The sequence below is a fragment of the Staurois parvus genome, unplaced genomic scaffold (assembly GCF_062004578.1).
Source record: "Staurois parvus isolate SC_StPar_1 unplaced genomic scaffold, SC_StPar_1.0 ptg000025l, whole genome shotgun sequence".
Lineage (NCBI taxonomy): Eukaryota > Metazoa > Chordata > Amphibia > Anura > Ranidae > Staurois > Staurois parvus.
In genome coordinates, this window is record NW_028317821.1 from 14,903,877 (window position 1) to 14,921,394 (window position 17,518).

The 17,518-nt window shown below is 37.4% G+C and overlaps 1 protein-coding gene across 2 annotated transcripts in view; it reads left to right on the forward strand.

The window, feature by feature from the left end:
- The window catches only part of LOC149471954 (dynein axonemal heavy chain 3-like), a 156,249-nt gene that overhangs the window by 102,139 nt on the left and 36,592 nt on the right, over nucleotides 1–17,518 (forward strand). For both annotated transcript variants that reach the window (XM_089651965.1, XM_089651956.1), the window contains exons 16-18: nucleotides 8,650–8,880; nucleotides 11,323–11,421; nucleotides 11,908–12,047. In XM_089651965.1, the coding sequence (XP_089508091.1) occupies nucleotides 8,650–8,880; nucleotides 11,323–11,421; nucleotides 11,908–12,047 (470 nt within the window). The remainder of the gene's footprint in view (nucleotides 1–8,649; nucleotides 8,881–11,322; nucleotides 11,422–11,907; nucleotides 12,048–17,518) is intronic.

Sequence of the window (17,518 nt, forward strand, 5' to 3'; positions counted from 1 at the left end):
CTCCTGTTGGGAGCTGTAGCGAAATGGATACTGCAGTTTCTGCATACATTCATAGCTGTGTCTAAAACATTGGATGACACCATTGCATACTTAGTGTCACTAAACCCAATTGACAAAAACAAATATCATGTCCTTTACCTTCTCAGTTGCTCATATAAATGTATATAAATAGCAGTGTTTAATTATACTGTATATCAAATTAAAATCATTTTAAAAATCAATGCCTCACACATATTTTTTGAGGGTATACTAGCCCTACATAGTAATGTAACCACCTTCCTTGGCACTTTATTGATGTGTTCCACAATAGTATGCAGTGTCACTTTCAATGCAAGTATATATAATTTCTTACAGAGGTAGAGCTGGTTATTTTGTTCAAAACCCCACCTATAGCTTAGCTGACTGACAGCAAGGCCAGGAAACAGCTACTATGTTCCTGGCTGTCAGCGTCACAAGTAAGAGGTAACAGCATAAAAAAGTCCTACTACTGGACATACATGTGCATTGTTGAGTGCCAGTACAAGTAACCCTGGCGGATATAGTATGAAGCACATAGTACACATGACCATGATTATACATGTACAGCTCAAACATCAAACTAGGAATTTGGAACCAAGCACTTCTGAAGTTTGTGGGTAAATGAAATTTAGAAAGCTCATTCAAAGAAAAGTAACATGAGGTGTTTTGTGTATTATGTTTAATTGGTACATTTAGTGCCACTTTTAGCTTAAACATTACATTTATGTAAAACCAACATTTTTTTTATTAGTTTTGGACTGGTGAAGGGTAGAAATCTCTGTCAGGGTTTTATTCCTATGTCCCTGCTAGAGAAATTTAAACTCTCTTTAAGACTGGTTTAATTCCGATCCTGTAGTTTATATTTTTTTTAAAAAAGAAGGTAAAAATCCATCTGTTTGGTGGGGTTGAATTTTAAGGTTGGGTTGAGGTAAAAGATAAGGTGTTAGGTTCAGGTTAAGTATTAAGGGATACATTACAGGGTTAGGATGAAGGTTAAGTGTTATAGGAAAGTTATATTTTCAGATTTGGCTGTTATGTATGAATAGTAATGAAGGTTAGGTTTGGATACTTAAAGGATAAGTTCACCTTTTACTCAAAAATAATAAATGCACATTTTTTTTCAGGTAAAAAATGTTAATTTATTATTTTTGTCTGCAGGAGCTGGTAAAGCATTGCACCAATCAGCGATCAACAGATTGCTAGTGCCATGCAAGTCTCCTGCAGACCTGTCAGTATATCTGCTTGCCTGTATGGGATTTATGGGCAAGAAGATATACTGACAGGCAGATTCAATGAACTACCACGGTTCTCCACTTGCAGTTCATTCATTCACAGAACTCTGTAAATGAATGATCTGGCCATGTGGGTGTGGACGGAGCCCCGCATGGCTGCGCTGTTTTCAAATATAACAGCTAATACCAGGTAACTTCTCACCGGGGGGGGGGGGGGCAGCAGGCGGTGGCTGCAGGATTGGGAACATATTACATGTTCCACCCTAAAAACGGTTGGAACATGTAATATGTTCCCAAAGGCAAACTTATTTATGTTTATTTATACATTTTGTTTAAATATGTTATCAGCATCAAAACGCCTGCATTCAAAAGTAGCTTGCTGCTAGACAGATTTCCCCAAATGCTTTGCTATGATGTCTACTTAAAATTGCTCTCACCATTCATAACAATGTTCGAAAACAACAAAATAAGTATTCAGTGTATAACACCTTAAATTAATTCTCAGGCATATTTAAAAGTACTTCACTTGTCATTTATAAAGGAAAGGGAAGTCCATGTGAAGTTGATATTTCAGCACCGTGTAGAGGCTGGTAGGCTAAGTTTCCTATAATTTTTTTTGCATATTTCAAGGACATAAAAAATGGTTTACTCTAAAATTAGGCTCATATATCTGAATATCCTGCATAACTTAGAATTCAAAGTGGGGAATTATATTATTAGCTTTTTAATTGATGTAGTTGTCAGTTTTGGATTTAGATGAACTTTTTGTATTTATTCATGAAATGCACAATGATGAATTGTAAATTTCTCTAGTATCCCTCCATTTTATATCTGGCAATTCACATTCTTGTCTTCTTGTGTGGTTCTTAAAGTGATTGTAAAGTTTCAGCCTTTTTAAAATAAAATAACAAACATGTCATACTTACCTGCTCTGTGCTATGGTTTTGCATAGAGCAGCCCCGATCATCCTCTTTTTGAGTCCCCAGCTGGCGCTCCTGGCTCCTTCTCTTCTGCCAATGCTTCCAAAGGAATCTGCTTCCTATGTGGGCAGTGGGCTTGCTCCCAAGCCCCGCTGCCTGCATCCATAGACACTGACAATGGGGCATGGCCCTGCTCCTTCATCACAGAGTTTGACAACTCTTGCTGTTATAGATCTGCCCTGTGAGGAGGGACAGAACAGTGAGAGCTGCTGCTCTCATGCACAGTGCTGGATCGTGATGGGGCTCAGGTCAGGTAAGTATAGGGGGGAAGGTTTTTTTTATCTTAATGCATAGAATGCATTAAGGTAAATACAAATTTGAGGCTTTAGAATGATTTTAAGGTAAAATCAATTAAAACATTTAGAGACCATAAACAGTAGATTCAAACATCCCTCTCTTCAGAAATTTTCACTCATAGCACAAGGATAAAAAGGGCAGAGTGGAGACACGGAAAGAACCTTATAAAATAATTCACAAAATTAATATCAGTTCTTGTTTGCAAGGATTTGCAATTCTGTTGACATAAATAGCAATGCCAGCCAAGTGATAACCCTCTACAATGCAGATGAGTAATAAATCCTTTTCAAGGACCTACCCTAGCTCTGTGCTCTCCCCTTCTATTAATGTGTTCAATGTCAGTATGAGAGCACTCATTGGCTCACAATGGTGACTCTTTCTCTTTGTGTCAAAGGTTGACAACAAGTCAAATTTAGGTAATTATTCTAGTTCTATGTTGAAATGAATTCACAGAATGCTTTTAATGGCATTCATACTTGAATGAAGTGCTGTTTTTACATATCTGCCTGGAATTCAGCTATGACATGTTTATTGGTCAGATTGTGATAAGTGTAGAATATGATGTTTTTGGAGACTGATCTACTCTTGGATGGAGTGCTATAATGAATTTAGGACTGTTAGAAAAAAGTAGAGGACATTGTTAGGGCTTTTTCTTCAGATGGGGTACAGAATACTAACACAAGGATCAGAGATGTCGGGCAGCAATTGGTAATATAGGAAATCCAGGGCAAAATGGTGTTATATAGATGCCCGTTTTGATTTTGAGCCTTCATTTTTATTTAGCTTGAATACATTCTAAATGATAAAACTTTTATTAACAAAGTAAATAGGAATTTAGATTTTTTTCCTTGACAATGGTAAAACACAGCAAATGAATAAAACGTTATCTAAAAGAACAATTGTTCACCAACTTCCCTTGATTAATTACTTTAGATTATGCCTGATTTAAAATTTGATATTTGCAAAACATTATTTATAAATTGGTTTAAATATTTTTTTTTTACCTTTTACCTTTGTGAAGTCAGAGAGCAGCTTTATAAATAGGCTGATCTGTGAGAAACTATATTTTTTCATGAAAAAGGAAATACTAATTTTAAACTTTATAAAGTTTTTTCTTTGTCTGCAATAGTACACACACCAGGTATACATTTTGTAGAACCATTACAGCTAAACTCCTGATAAACAACTTATTACACAGTTGAAATAACCTTTGTTGATTGCTTTACCTGTCAAAAGATATGCACCTCTCTCAAAAATATACTGCAGTTAAACTATAAAGCCTGGCTATATAGACAGACCCACTGAAGCCTGTCATTGGACAGTAAGAGAAAAGCAGTACATTGGTAAGGTTATTTCTGTGCTCTCCCCTCTGTTTAACATGCCTATTCAAAGCAAAAGAGCCCTGATTGGCTCACTGGGTAAACCCAGTTAAGTGCTGTTGTGCAAGAAAGTACAGAAGCCCAATATTAAAATACTTCTTGTTTTAATGACCACATAGCTGTATTAAATGGTATTTTCCTTATCTGCCTGGTATTCAACATCTTTATTGCATAATCTGGTACAGTTTGCACACTTCATCCGATTGCCTTGGGTCAAGTCCCCACACATACTATACATAAAGAAGGAATTAAGCAAAGCCACATGGCTTTTGGTGTTCAATGCCAATTCAACAGCAGAAAAACTGCTGACAAGGTTATATTACAGACCAGTTATATATTACAATTTCTAGCCATGAGTAACTTTAATATAGAGCAGGATTGATGAAAATATGGTATAAGGAGGTACAGTATGTTCAATCACGGTTTTTAAGGTGCAAGCAAAAATCCTATTTTTTTTCCTTGCATACACTTAGAAAATGAACACACTTTACTACTTTAGTAAATGAACTCCAATGCATTATAAGCTGGAATTCTTCTTTTTCTGTTATGCAATGATAAGTTCAGTGCAAGTGTTATCTAATAAACTTCCCTTATACATTTAATCCTATTTAGAATGTCCCATTTCTTCTTTTATGAATATATCTCCGATAATCTTCAAAGCATTCAGTTGACATTTTAACTAGTGTTGGAGGGTCACTTTCTCTCATTCAGTGGCTTGCAGTATACATTTTAGTTCTTCCAAGATGACAGAAAGACTGAATTATTTATCAGCATTGAAACATTTCACCGTGGTGATACATCATGGGTAAAGAATCCTAGCCATCAAGGGAAAAGTCATTTGGAGATCCCTCTCACCACCAACCCTTCTCAGCTGTTGTGAGATGGTGGCTGTCAAATATGAAAATGACATCATACAAGAGGGGTTGTAAGCAGCAGAAAAAAAATCCAGAGCAATAAATTTGGGAAACTAACCGCACCGTGACATCCTATTTTATCTTTCAGTAATTACTTTCTGCAGTTCATAAATGTTCCTACGACTCAAGTGTATGGCTCTATTCTTCAAAGGCTAGATTAACTAGTTTCATTTAAGGGCTGCTGGTTGCATCATTTCACATAGAAGTCTGGAATAAATGCTCTTGAATCTTTCACCAGCAGCAAGTGAACAGTTCATTTCTTGTGCTTTATATAATCTTCACTGCACTGTTGTTCTACTTACATGAGGCTTGCTAAATTGGATTTAAGGATTTAGAAGTTGAGTTTATTCTTCTTAAACAAGCGTAGAAAGTGCAGCGAACTATTTTGTTTCATACCTGCTTTAATACATTTTTTCAAGCATTTACTGATTTATATGGCAAACATTCTATCTGATGCAAGTTCACAAAAAGGAAATCATTCATTCATTTTGATCTGTCGGTATTGGAATAATGAAACATGCTAGGCATCGGCACCTTAACTATGTGCCGTAAGGCCCCATAGCAAAACCATCAAGGGACTTCTCTGCCTCTATAATTTCTATCACCAAGGCACTTTTTATAGTCATACAGAATAGCAATCATATAGGGAGTAATAAACTACATTAATTTTATCCAAATGTATCTGCCAGAGGTTTTTTTCTACCTACAAAATGCATTGGGAAGGTTTAATAAAGGCAAATAGACTGTTCACTTGGCAAGGGAATTATCCCCAAAGTTTAGAGCATGGTTGGTGTTCTTTGCAAAGTGAATTTTCACCACATTCACTAAGCTTTGGGGAAAATTCCCTTGCAAAGTTCAACTTTTCTTGCAAAGTGGCCTATTTGCCTTTAGTAAATCAACCCCACTGTATAGCCAGATTAAACCAGCCCTCATAGCAGTAGCATGGTCTGTCATAGTAATACACTTTCTAGAAACATACACGCACACACATCCACAAATCATTTTATAGAACTTGATTTGTCATTACTTTTTCTATTTGAACAGTGGCAAAAGACCTGTGTATCCAAGGTCCACCTATCTGTTGGGATCATTTATGTTGGATTTTTCTTTAACAGCGGTGTGCGTGGTTGGTGAGGAGCACCTTGTATGAGAGTCATAATACTTTGTGTTTAACATCCAATACTCATTAAAAATTAATAATTAACATTTTTATGGCCATCAGTATTAATAGTTATTGGATCCTACACAAAAAAAGACTCCGTTAACAAACAAGGATCACTGTTCTAGTGTATTAGCTTTGTGAATTGAACCTAAGGTCATATGACTCTTCTACAGCAAACACCAACCACACACTGATGTTACGTTGCTATCGAATAACATCTTGATTGGTTCCTCCAGGAGTTAAGCAGGCTAGGACAAATCAATGGTCTTTTTTTTATTCATTTACCATCCTTTACAGAGAATATAGAAGATGAATGAAAACATATCTATAGGAAAACCTTTTTAGTTTTGAATAGAGTATGGAAGGCTTAGAACCCCTGTTAAATTTTATTGCTGTCTGTATCTCTGCCAGGGGGATTCATCCCTTGATGTGCCCCATCAACCATTGCCACTGTAAGTAAGTGAGAGAACATGTCAAATTTTTAGTTGCCATCAAAACAGAAATAGAGGGGGAATTTTCCAGTGGGGGCATCTATTGTGACAGCTGTCTAAGAGGAGATTTACTCTTACTTCCTGTTGCTTCTACAGAACAGGAAGTGAAAGGAAATCTTTAGAATGGGACACAGACACTAAAAAATTACAGGGGTTTCAACCAATCTTTACCATATCTAAAATAGAAACAAATGTTTTGGCTGTAGATACTGTATATTTTAGGATTCCAGCTGCAGCAAGAAGGATGTGACTGTATGGCATCAGGCAACAGGGGCATTGCTTGGGGGTCCCTAAAATAATTAAACAAATTCAGACAAATATCTCATATTCTACTTTTCCTCAACCATGTGTAGAGTTGAATGCCCTCCCCCTAAATCATTGCAGTGGTACTTACCTAACTCCATACTAAGGGATTGAATGGCTGATGTCTTAATCACCACTCCTTTCTCAGAGAATGTGCAGTTCCCTCTAAATGTTTGTAATGTTAAACTGAACGTCTCAGTGTGCCCCCCCCCCTTCCATTCACCCTCTTTCCCGAAGCTACAGCAAGTGCTTCTGTGTAGGAGTTACTAGAAGTTAACATAAAGAGCATCTTGAGTACTTATACTGGCTGTGATTAAAATAAATTTAGAATAAATGAATACACATAACTGAATAAGTATTTTTTCTATTTCAACTTTAAGAATGAATTGTTTAATTTAGCACTTAAGCATATACCTGTATTTAAGTTGTTGAAATTTTCCATAATTCCTAAAAATCTGGTACAATAAAAGAATCCTTCTGTATTAGACATTCATGCTAGCTGTAGAATTGCTAGCTGTGTAAAATGTTAAGTGACAGGTAGTTTTTGGATCTTTTCAGTTAACTGGTCAAGTAAATGTTGTATCCTTGTTCTTCAAGTATCTGCAGATGTAATAAGTATTTGAATCAGTTACACGTTTGTATGTTTGTGAATATTGTAAGCATATCTATTAAATATATCATATAGTTACCCAAAGTACATTCTATGCTGAGTGTGATGCTGTGTTTTGAAACGTACACATTTCCCTGTTATTGAATATGTTTGGAAAGTATTAAAGTTATCTGAATGGACCTCAAATATTTGAGTGTGTAGCCAGCCAAATGATGAGTTTCCCTGCCATTTGTATTTCTTATGGTTAGCAGGTTTCACTTATCCATGGCACTGCTGCTGTTAAACTATTAATACTTAATAACATTTGTCCAAATTAGGTGCATTGCTGAACTTATTTAAAGTCATGTGAAAAACTCACAGGGAAATTACAAAAACCTGATTTTGAAGACATCTAACTCATGTTTGCAAAATCTATAAAAGTGTATGTCAGGGCAACTTTAACTTTTCCTACGTTTTATTCCTTTAAAGACCATGCAAGTACAGAAAAATACCCGTTGATGTGCCAGAAATCCGTTTAGCTTCTTAGTCCAGTTGTTGGCTGACAATACACTGCATTTTTAAAATTTGAGTGGTGCAAGCCCTGCCCAGTTGTCTTTTGCTAAACTAATCAAATTGTCCCCCTATTCTGTTCTTCATAACATCGTGAACTGTTCTGTGGGCCAAGCTAATAACTAGAATGGCTAATTACCTTACATAAGATAACACAGGAAGTGTGAACTGGACATAGAACAGCTCTGAATTTCCTACAATTTTTTTTTTTCACTTATCCAGCAGGTATAACAGAATGCTTTCAAAGTATAATTAACAGACCAAAATTTAGCAAATAAGAGAGGTGCATTGTTAAGGTTTACATATAAATATTATTACTATTAAACCCTTTCTTAAGACTCGGTGATTACAGCTTGGAAACCTGATAACTGTTGATTTTAGATTGTTTTCCTGTTGTTGCAATGGCACCATAGTGCTTAAAAGCTGAATATGTTACTAGAATTTGGGGAGCAGATAGCACAGTTGGAATGCATGGAGCAAGCTGGGGCATAGTTGGCAGTAATCACAATATTAGACAACGCAGCATTGCTAAAACTTTCATGTGTCTGAATTTGTGGCCCAATACGTATATTGAAGTAACATGAGTTTGTTTTGTGATGTAGTCTGACATATTCAATGTCAGGTAGAATTATCCAATATGAATGTTTCTGAGAAATTTTAAAATACGTAGTACTATTTCCCAATAAATATGTGAGTATTTTTATTTTTACCCAGGTCGGATTTAATATCACTCCACATGAGAGCACAACTCTGTTTGAAGTTTTGCAGTTTGGTCTAGAAAAATATCTTGATGATTTAAATCAGATAAGCTCTCAAGCAAGCAAAGAGTATGCTCTGGAGAAAGCACTCAACAATATGAAAATAGATTGGGAGGATATATGCTTCAACTTTTCACCCTACAAGGATGGAAATAGCTATGTACTGGCAGCTGTTGATGAAATTCAGGTGAACTACTTTCATAATAAGGTTAAGTTATCCTATGGCCTGTAATGCGTTTACAGGGTTGATGTGTTTACATTTTTCTAAAAAGACTGATTACATTTATAATTAGAATCTTTTTGGATCGGACAACCTAGTGTTCAAATGCAATGAACATTTCATTTGCTCTTCAAACTTAATTTTTAGTTTATTTGACTCTTAAAACTGGTTGGATGCATTCAATGCCTACCAATATGTTCTATGAGCATGCTCTGAAGTGAAAAATGCTACACAGTAACCTGGTAGTGATTAGAAATATTTTATTAAATTATGACAAATGTTGTAATCCATTTTCCTCCATGCCTCAAGCATACTTTATAAATGTGTACCTGTAGGTTTGCGGAGCTAGATATCTGCATAGGCATATTTCAAAATGCTATACAGTAAATGTAGCTAGCAGATTCTGCTGAACAAAAACTTAAAATAAAATGTCTGCTTTGAGGCTTTTCTATAGACTCTTTTCCTGTGCAAGTTACATTTATTTTTACGTAATGTTGACCATTGCCTATTATCAAGATAAATGAGGAGTTGTAGTGTGTACAACAACACAATATCCAATAAAATGGAGTACTTCAGTTTGATTTATCCATTTTCTCCAAACTTCTTTGTTTTTATTATTTTAAATAATCATTTGCAATAACTTTTTAAGCTGAAAAATTGCTTGCCTGCCAACTGCTAGCACACAAATCACCAGGTACAATCAATGATAATTAAAACCGCACAGCAAAATCTAAAACAACTGTTCACCACCCCCGTATAGAATTTATCTGATGCATTGACCAAATACTAAAACAAGACCAAACAAAAATATGATGTGCAGAATACACATGACCTGAAAGCATAAACATGCTGCTTGCCTACTCTGTCTAACACTGATGATTTAGTAAAACATCTGAAAATTGAAATGGCATCAGGAAAGTAAGAAAAATTACTATAAAATGAATATGTTATGCAACTCGCATATATTATATTTAAAATGCAAGGCATTAGGCATTAATGCACTGGTAATTAGAATATTATTTGCATACTCATGCAAATACCTGGATAAGTAAAACATCTACCAAGATCTGAGTGAATAAATCACCACATCGTATGCATAACCTGCTGGTGTACAAACTAACAGTACTTTCATTTCTTAACTTTTCGGGCATTATAACTATGTTAAAAAAGGGGGTCCTCACTCTGAACAATATCAGCTGAACACATCAAGTATATAGGTGTGCATACCTATGTCAGGAGGATCATAAACAATTAGAAGCAAATGCCATAAATGAGAAGCTAAGAGAATTAGGGCCTTTTATTCAAACAGCTGGGTGGTGATCAAGATTTTCCAAAGTCCTGGTGGCACTAGAGGTGATAAAATTGTAGATCTTGCATTAGTAAAACTAGAAGAAAAGGTTTATGGAAGATTTCCATGGTCTGTTGAAATATTCTTTCTTGCTAATTACTTAATTTTATAGGAACCATTATACAGTGTATAATATGTATATTTCGCAATTTCAGCGTGGAAATTGAACTGTGGGCTTAACAGCACTACTTTAATTATAACTCGCTGTTACTAATCTTGAACTTGGTGCATCAACTCCATTAACTTCTATCAGTAATGTTTAGGAAAACTGGTGAATCTAAAACCCACTTGGATAGATGTATCTGAAGTTCTGTATTGAGTGAACAGTCCAGCAGACAGTGTGGGATTTATGGTTGGGATTGTTGGTTGATTTTGTGCCTGCAAAGCATTGAAATCAACATTAGTGGATTGCAGATGTAATGTTCTGGCTCTTGTAGGGTCTTCCTCCAGCCCCTGGTCTATACAGTAGTACAAACCTTTAGCTACAGAACTGGAGGAAGTATTGATGGAATACAAGTGTGGAGACATGCCCATATGTGTTCTCCATTAAGAACTACAGTTGCTTTGTTGTACTGGCAGATTGTTTTTATTCTTATACAACTTCTTGGAAATGAATGAGGCTCCTGTGTGGTTGGAGTTATGCCAAGCCATGCTAATATATTCTTAATATGTGTGTAACATTAAAAATGGTTTGAAAGGTGGAATTAGCTGCAAAAGGTCCCTGTAATCCCCGACTCCATGTCACAGCGCCAATAGAACACATTTTGGAGGTCAGAAAAGTCAGAGGTTAGGTACTTGTAAAATAATTTTATTTATGTACAGTGTTTGTGTGTGTTTATATATACGTAAGTACATAATATGAATTAAAATCTCTCTCTCTCTTCTCTCTTTCTCTCTCTCTACATATCACTATCTATAAATGCTTTTGTTCCACAACATATTCTTTTAAAAATCTGTATATGCAATTTTATATACTGCTATCTTAATTACACAACATTTGTATTTATATACCCTTCTATTTGTCATCATCCTCAATTTCATTTCTTCTCTTCCTGTTAAAGGTTTTGCTGGAAGACCACATTGTGAAAACAACAACCATGAAAGGTTCTCCATTTATTGAGCCATTTGAAAAAGAAATATTAGCATGGGAAGCTAAGTTGGTATGTTGCCTTTTCAGAAGCTCTTGTTGAATTTAATTAGCTTTTAGATTTCATCTCCATGCTGCATCTCAGATTTCACCATCCAGTCAAGTCCATGCTTCACTAATTTTCATTATATTCAGCTTTTCAGGACCAACCTTGCCATCAGCTTTCTGTAGAATATTAAAAAGGGAAAAGAAGTATAACATTCTTTATGTTAAATTGATTTCACTTTAATTTTTTATTATGTGAGCCTAAATGCAACAGACACAGTCACCCAGTAAGGGTGAGTGATTCAAGTGAGAGACACAGAGAGGCAGCTGTGTTAGCTCATTCTTCATTGTTCTTCACCAAGGAGAACAGAAAACAGAGGACAAGGAGACATTTCTTAACCCTGAAAAATCTGACTGAAAAAAATTCAAAAGGGGGAAAGAGAGATTAGCAAGTTTGTTTTAGTCATCTAATCCAAAATTATTTTGGCCTTGATATATTTTATTTCTTGTTTAGAGACACTTTCAGGACACTTTGGATTCCTGGCTTCGAGTTCAGATGGCCTGGTTATATCTGGAACCAGTTTTTGGATCAGAGGATATACGTAACCAAATACCAGTAGAAGGGGAAAAATTTGAAACTGTTGATTTCAGTTGGTAAGTTGGCTGCAAACAGAAATAGTAGCTAAAATTAATGGAATTTATGCTTAAATTGTATGTATAGTCAGATAATATTATTATTCTTTTTTTTAGCTTTGGATAGAGTGGGGAAGACTTAAAATCTCTGTCAGCTAATTTGTTTGCTGTCTGTAAGCTGTTGGGGGAAATTTCCCTTCACTTTCTGCAATCAGAAGGTAGAGGGAATCTTCCAAACTGAGGAAAATTTCCCTCTTAGACAACTGTGTCAAGAACAGGTGTCTACATTGAACGATTTTCCCTTACCTCTTGTTCTGGGGACAACTCTAAAACTTTGGATTTTCCCTTACCTCTTTCTTGGTGACATTGATCACCAGTATAACTAGAGAGGGGTTAATCTTCCCAAAGAGAACACAGATCGGAAAAAAACGTCAGAAGGTCTATCTCTTCTTCACTCTATCGAAAACTAAAATTAAGGATTAGACTAGAGGTACATTTTAAGGGGGCAGTTTATAAAACATTTGCTGTGCAAATGCAACAAGCATTCATGCAAAGCTATGAAAAATTGCTATATTTTATGTAATTTGGTTGTTTCCTGTAAATATAAGCGTTATCTAGTTGCAATAATACAGTATTTTCCATGATAGTCACTAGATCATAGGAAATAATCATATTACACTAAACACAGCTCTTTTTTGGTGCAGCTTTTGAGAATGTTTTCCACATTCATATAACATTTTTTATAAATACGGTAGATCCCCTAAGTATCACCAAAGTTAGATATTAAAACTCTATTAACGTCTCACATATTTTTTTTAATCTATCTACAGTATATGTGTATCACTACATATTGATTTTTTGCTTCAAAGTACTTTAAAATAAGTTTTTTTGTCAGTGACACTGCTGCTTTCAGCTCTCTTACTCTAGTGCTCTGTGCTGGCAGAGCTGAGTAACAGCCACACCCTTTAGCAGAAGCTTTCTTATGTACATTTGTTATTTGCAAAGCAGGAAGGTGTCTGTGCAGACTTTTGTGACTGAGAGCACTGGGTCTTTTTTGGTACTCATTTGACTGCACCATTTTATGTAAACATCTGGCAAAACTGCAATATTGGGAAAATGGAGGTAAGACTATAAATAGAGATTGTTAGTACAATCTTTGTCTAACTACACAATTATTCTTATTACTTTGGTTGTCACTTTCACCCCCTTCCTGCCAAGGCCAATTTTCAGTTTTCAGCATTGTTGCACTTTTGAATGACAATTGCGCAGTTTTGCAATACTGTACCCAAACACATTTTTTATAATTTTTGGAGATAGAGAGAGCTTTCTTTTGATGGTATTTAATCACCACTGGGTTTTTCATTTTTTGCTAAACAAACTAAAAAACGTTTTTCTTAGTTTCTGTTATAAAATTTTGTAAATAAGTAATTTTTCACCTTCACTGATGTGTGCTAATGAGGCTGCAGTGATGGGCACTGATAGGCTGCACTGATGGGCATTGATAGGTGGCACAGATGAGGCACTGATGGGCATTGACAGGCATCACTGGTGGTCATTGACAGGCATCACTGATGGGCACTGAAAGGCAGCACTCATATATGGCACTGATAGGTGGTACTGATGGGCACTGATAGATGGCACTGCCTGGCACTGATAGGTGGCACTAATTGGAACTGTTAGGTGGCAATGATGGGCACTGATAGGCGGCACTGATAAACACTGATAGGTAGCACTGACTAGCATGGATAGGCAGTGCAGATTGGCGGCACTGATGTGCACATATTGGGGGCACTGATAGGCAGCACTGACCGGCACTGATAGGCGGCACTGACTGGCACTGTTAGGCAGCACTGACTGGCACTGATAGTTGGCACTGAAAGACAGCTCTGTTGGGCACTGATATGTGGCATTGATGTGCACTGATATGTTCCATTGATGTGCACTGATGGGCACCAGTATTTGGCATTGATGGGCACTGACAGGTGGCAATGATGGGGCTACACTGATCATGAGGGCACTGATGATCAGTACACATGTCCCCTTTGAGGAATGCCACTTACTGGCTCTCAATGGCTGTCAGTGTGAGGAGAGGACTGCTGATAACCGGCATTTCATATTTACATGCGATCAACTGTGATTGGACACAGCTGATCACATGATAGAGCCAACGTCATCTGCTCTTTACTGCGATCAATGATATGCTATGTCCCAGGGACACAGCGCACCATCGATCACCGCTTTCCGTGCACTCGGGGGAGCACACGCACAGCTAGAGTGGGAGGATGTCATATGACGTCCTCACAGAAGGAGAGAACCACCGTCCTCCCATCATTTCCTTGGTGGGCGGGAGGCAGTTAAGCATATGTTATTTACATAGTTAAATGCAATAGATGTAGATCAGTACTTAATTTGGATGCTTTCAGTTTCTTATTTGCATGAGATGATTGTTAGGACAGGGTAAACACTTGGCTAGATAAGACCTGACATTGAAAGATGAAAAAGTATTTTATAGAGTGCTGGACACCTCAAAAATGTGTCTCCATGCTCTATCTCTGCCCTAGTAAGATGTTAATGATTTCTGTATACAAACATACATTTCTTTATAATTGACAGGTATGTTCTGTATTTTTTAGCGTATATTCACTCTGTCATGCTATCCACTGAAGGCTTCCAGGGCCCTGGTATTGACTAGGTCACATTCATTTTTCAAGACCATGGCTTGTTTCCATGGTGACACCAGCTCTGTTATTTGATGCCAATGTTCATGTTTTAGGCATATTTATTTGGCTTCAAGATTTAATGTATCTGAAATAATTGTATTTTTCCATACCAACCTCTCAGTTTCATTTTCATCCCTTGCCATAGATACAGTAAAGGAAACTTGTACTAAGAAAACATGCAGTCTGCCAATGCTGACCTCTCCTGAAAATAAGGTCTTAGTTGTCATGCTGTCTTGTTGGCTTTAACAATTTCTAAAGCACTGACCTGAAACAAGTAAGGAGATCAAGAGTTCTAACTTTGCATGTATGCTTGTTCAGGTCATTAAGCATTGAAGCCAGAGACCTCCAGGTAACTTGCATCTTTAGGATATCAACAATGACTCCCTGTATTTATCTCAGTACAAGTTTCCACAGATTGTGACTGCTTTGGGTAACATAGTTAGTTCCTGTATGTTGGACATGATTTGCGACCACTGTCTTCCAGCTTTTTAGGCTGCTTTTAGACTGATGTGGTACTGTTTGCACCAGGGGCTGACTGACCATTTGGAAACTGCCCGGGAGCCTGGGGTCAGTAGGGGGCCCCATGAGATGCCCCTTGTAACTTTTTCATAGGCTTTTTTGAGTTTGGGCAAGGACACAGGGGCCCCATGATCCCCTATTGCCCGGGCGCCCCATGAGTTGTCAGTCCGCCCCTGGTTTGCACCATGGGAGCAGTGCAGTGTACTCATGGATTAGCTTTACTTTCCCATGGGGTTCTATTAGATCCTGCAGTTTTGGTGCGCTTTCAGAAAGTGCACCAAAATGGCAGAACGTTATAAAAATCTATGGGAAAGCACCGCTAATCTGCACCAAACCTGTGAGTACACTGCTCCACGGTACCGTCAAACTGCACCACATCAGTCTAAAAGCAGCCTTAGACATGAGTTTTTTTCAGAAATATTCACCTTGGATTTGTAATGTTCTCATTGCTAAAACCCCCTACACCTGCCTGGATTTTAATTTGACTGTTACCTGTCTCTCTTGTTTCATTTGATTTGCTCTTTTATACCTTTTTTTGTTCTAATATCTCCTTTATTTTATAATTATTCTGTTTTTACTGATGCATGCAAAAGACATCACACACCAAAGTCATTCTCTTAGAAGCCTTTCTTTAGATAGAGAACCTTTGAAGTCTGAAATTTTAAGCAGCTGATGTATTTGTAGTCCATATTGTTGCCTCAGTCAGTTTTTATTAAAATTTTTAAGAAGTGATTTGCATTTGAAACTTTTCATGCTATGACTTTTAAATGGTGTAAATACATCTACTAAGTTGAATTTGTACAAGGGGCACATTTTATAGCTTACCTTTATATGGAAATGTTTATGTAAAAGGTTAGGACTGAAAATGTCACTTGATTGTTACAAAATATGGCAAGCAACTATCCTTTAAAATACTTGAACATATACTTACTGCATATACAGTGAGGAACAGAAGTATTTGAGCACCCTGCAATTTTGCAAGTTCTCCCACTTAGAAATCATGGAGTGGTCTGAAATTCACATCACAGGTGCATTCCCACTCTGAGAGACAGAATTAAAAAAAAAATTCAGGAAATCACTTTGTATGATTTTTAAAGAATTTATTTGTCTTGCACTGCTGAACATAAGTATTTGAACACCTGAGAAAATCAGTGTTAATATTTGGTACAGAAGCCTTTGTTTGCAATTACAGAGGTCAAACGTTTCCTGTAGTTCTTGACCAGGTTTGCACACACTGCAACAGGGATTTTGGCCCACTCCTCCACACAGATCTCCTCTAGATCTGTCAGGTTTCGGGGCTGTCGCTGAGCAACACGGAGTTTCAGCTCCCTCCAAAGATGTTCTATTGGATTTAGGTCTGGAGACTGGCTAGGCCACTCCAGAACCTTGATATACTTCTTATGGAGCCACTCCTTAGTTATCCTGGCTGTGTGCTTTGGGTCATTGTCATGTTGGAAGACCCAGCCACGACCCATCTTTAATGCTCTGACTGAGGGAAGGAGGTTGTTGCTCAAAATCTCACAATAAATGGCCCCATTCATCCTCTCGTTAATACAGTGCAGTCGTCCTGTCCCCTTCGCAGAAAAGCACCCCCAAAGCATGATGTTACCACCCCCATGCTTCACAGTAGGGATGGTGTTCTTGGGATGCAACTCATCCTTCTTTGGTCTCATCTGACCACATGACTTTCTCCCATGCCTCCTCTGGATCATCCAGATGGTCATTGGCAAACTTCAGACGGGCCTGGACATGTGATGACTTGAGCAGGGGAACCTTCCGTGCAATGCATGATTTGAAACCATGACGGCGTAGTGCTCTACCGACAGTGACCTTTGAAACTGTGGTTCCAGCTCTCTTCATGTCATTGACCAGCTCCTCCCTTGTAGTTCTGGGCTGATTCCTCACCTTTCTTATCATCAGTGATACCCCACGAGGTGAGATCTTGCATGGAGCCCCAGTCCAAGGGAGACTGAGAGTCGTCTTTAGCCTCTTCCATTTTCTAACAATTGCTCCAACAGTTGATCTATTTTCACCAAGCTGCTTGACAATTGCCCCGTAGCCCTTTCCAGCCTTGTGGAGGTCCACAATTTTGTCTCTGGTGTCTTTTGACAGCTCTTTGGTCTTGCCCATGGTAGAAGTTGGCGTCTGACTGACTGTGGGGTGGACAGGTGTCTTTAAAGAGCTCAAACAGGTGCCACTAAGTTAGATTAATGAGTGGAGTAGAGGTGGACTTTTTAAAGGCACAGTAACAGA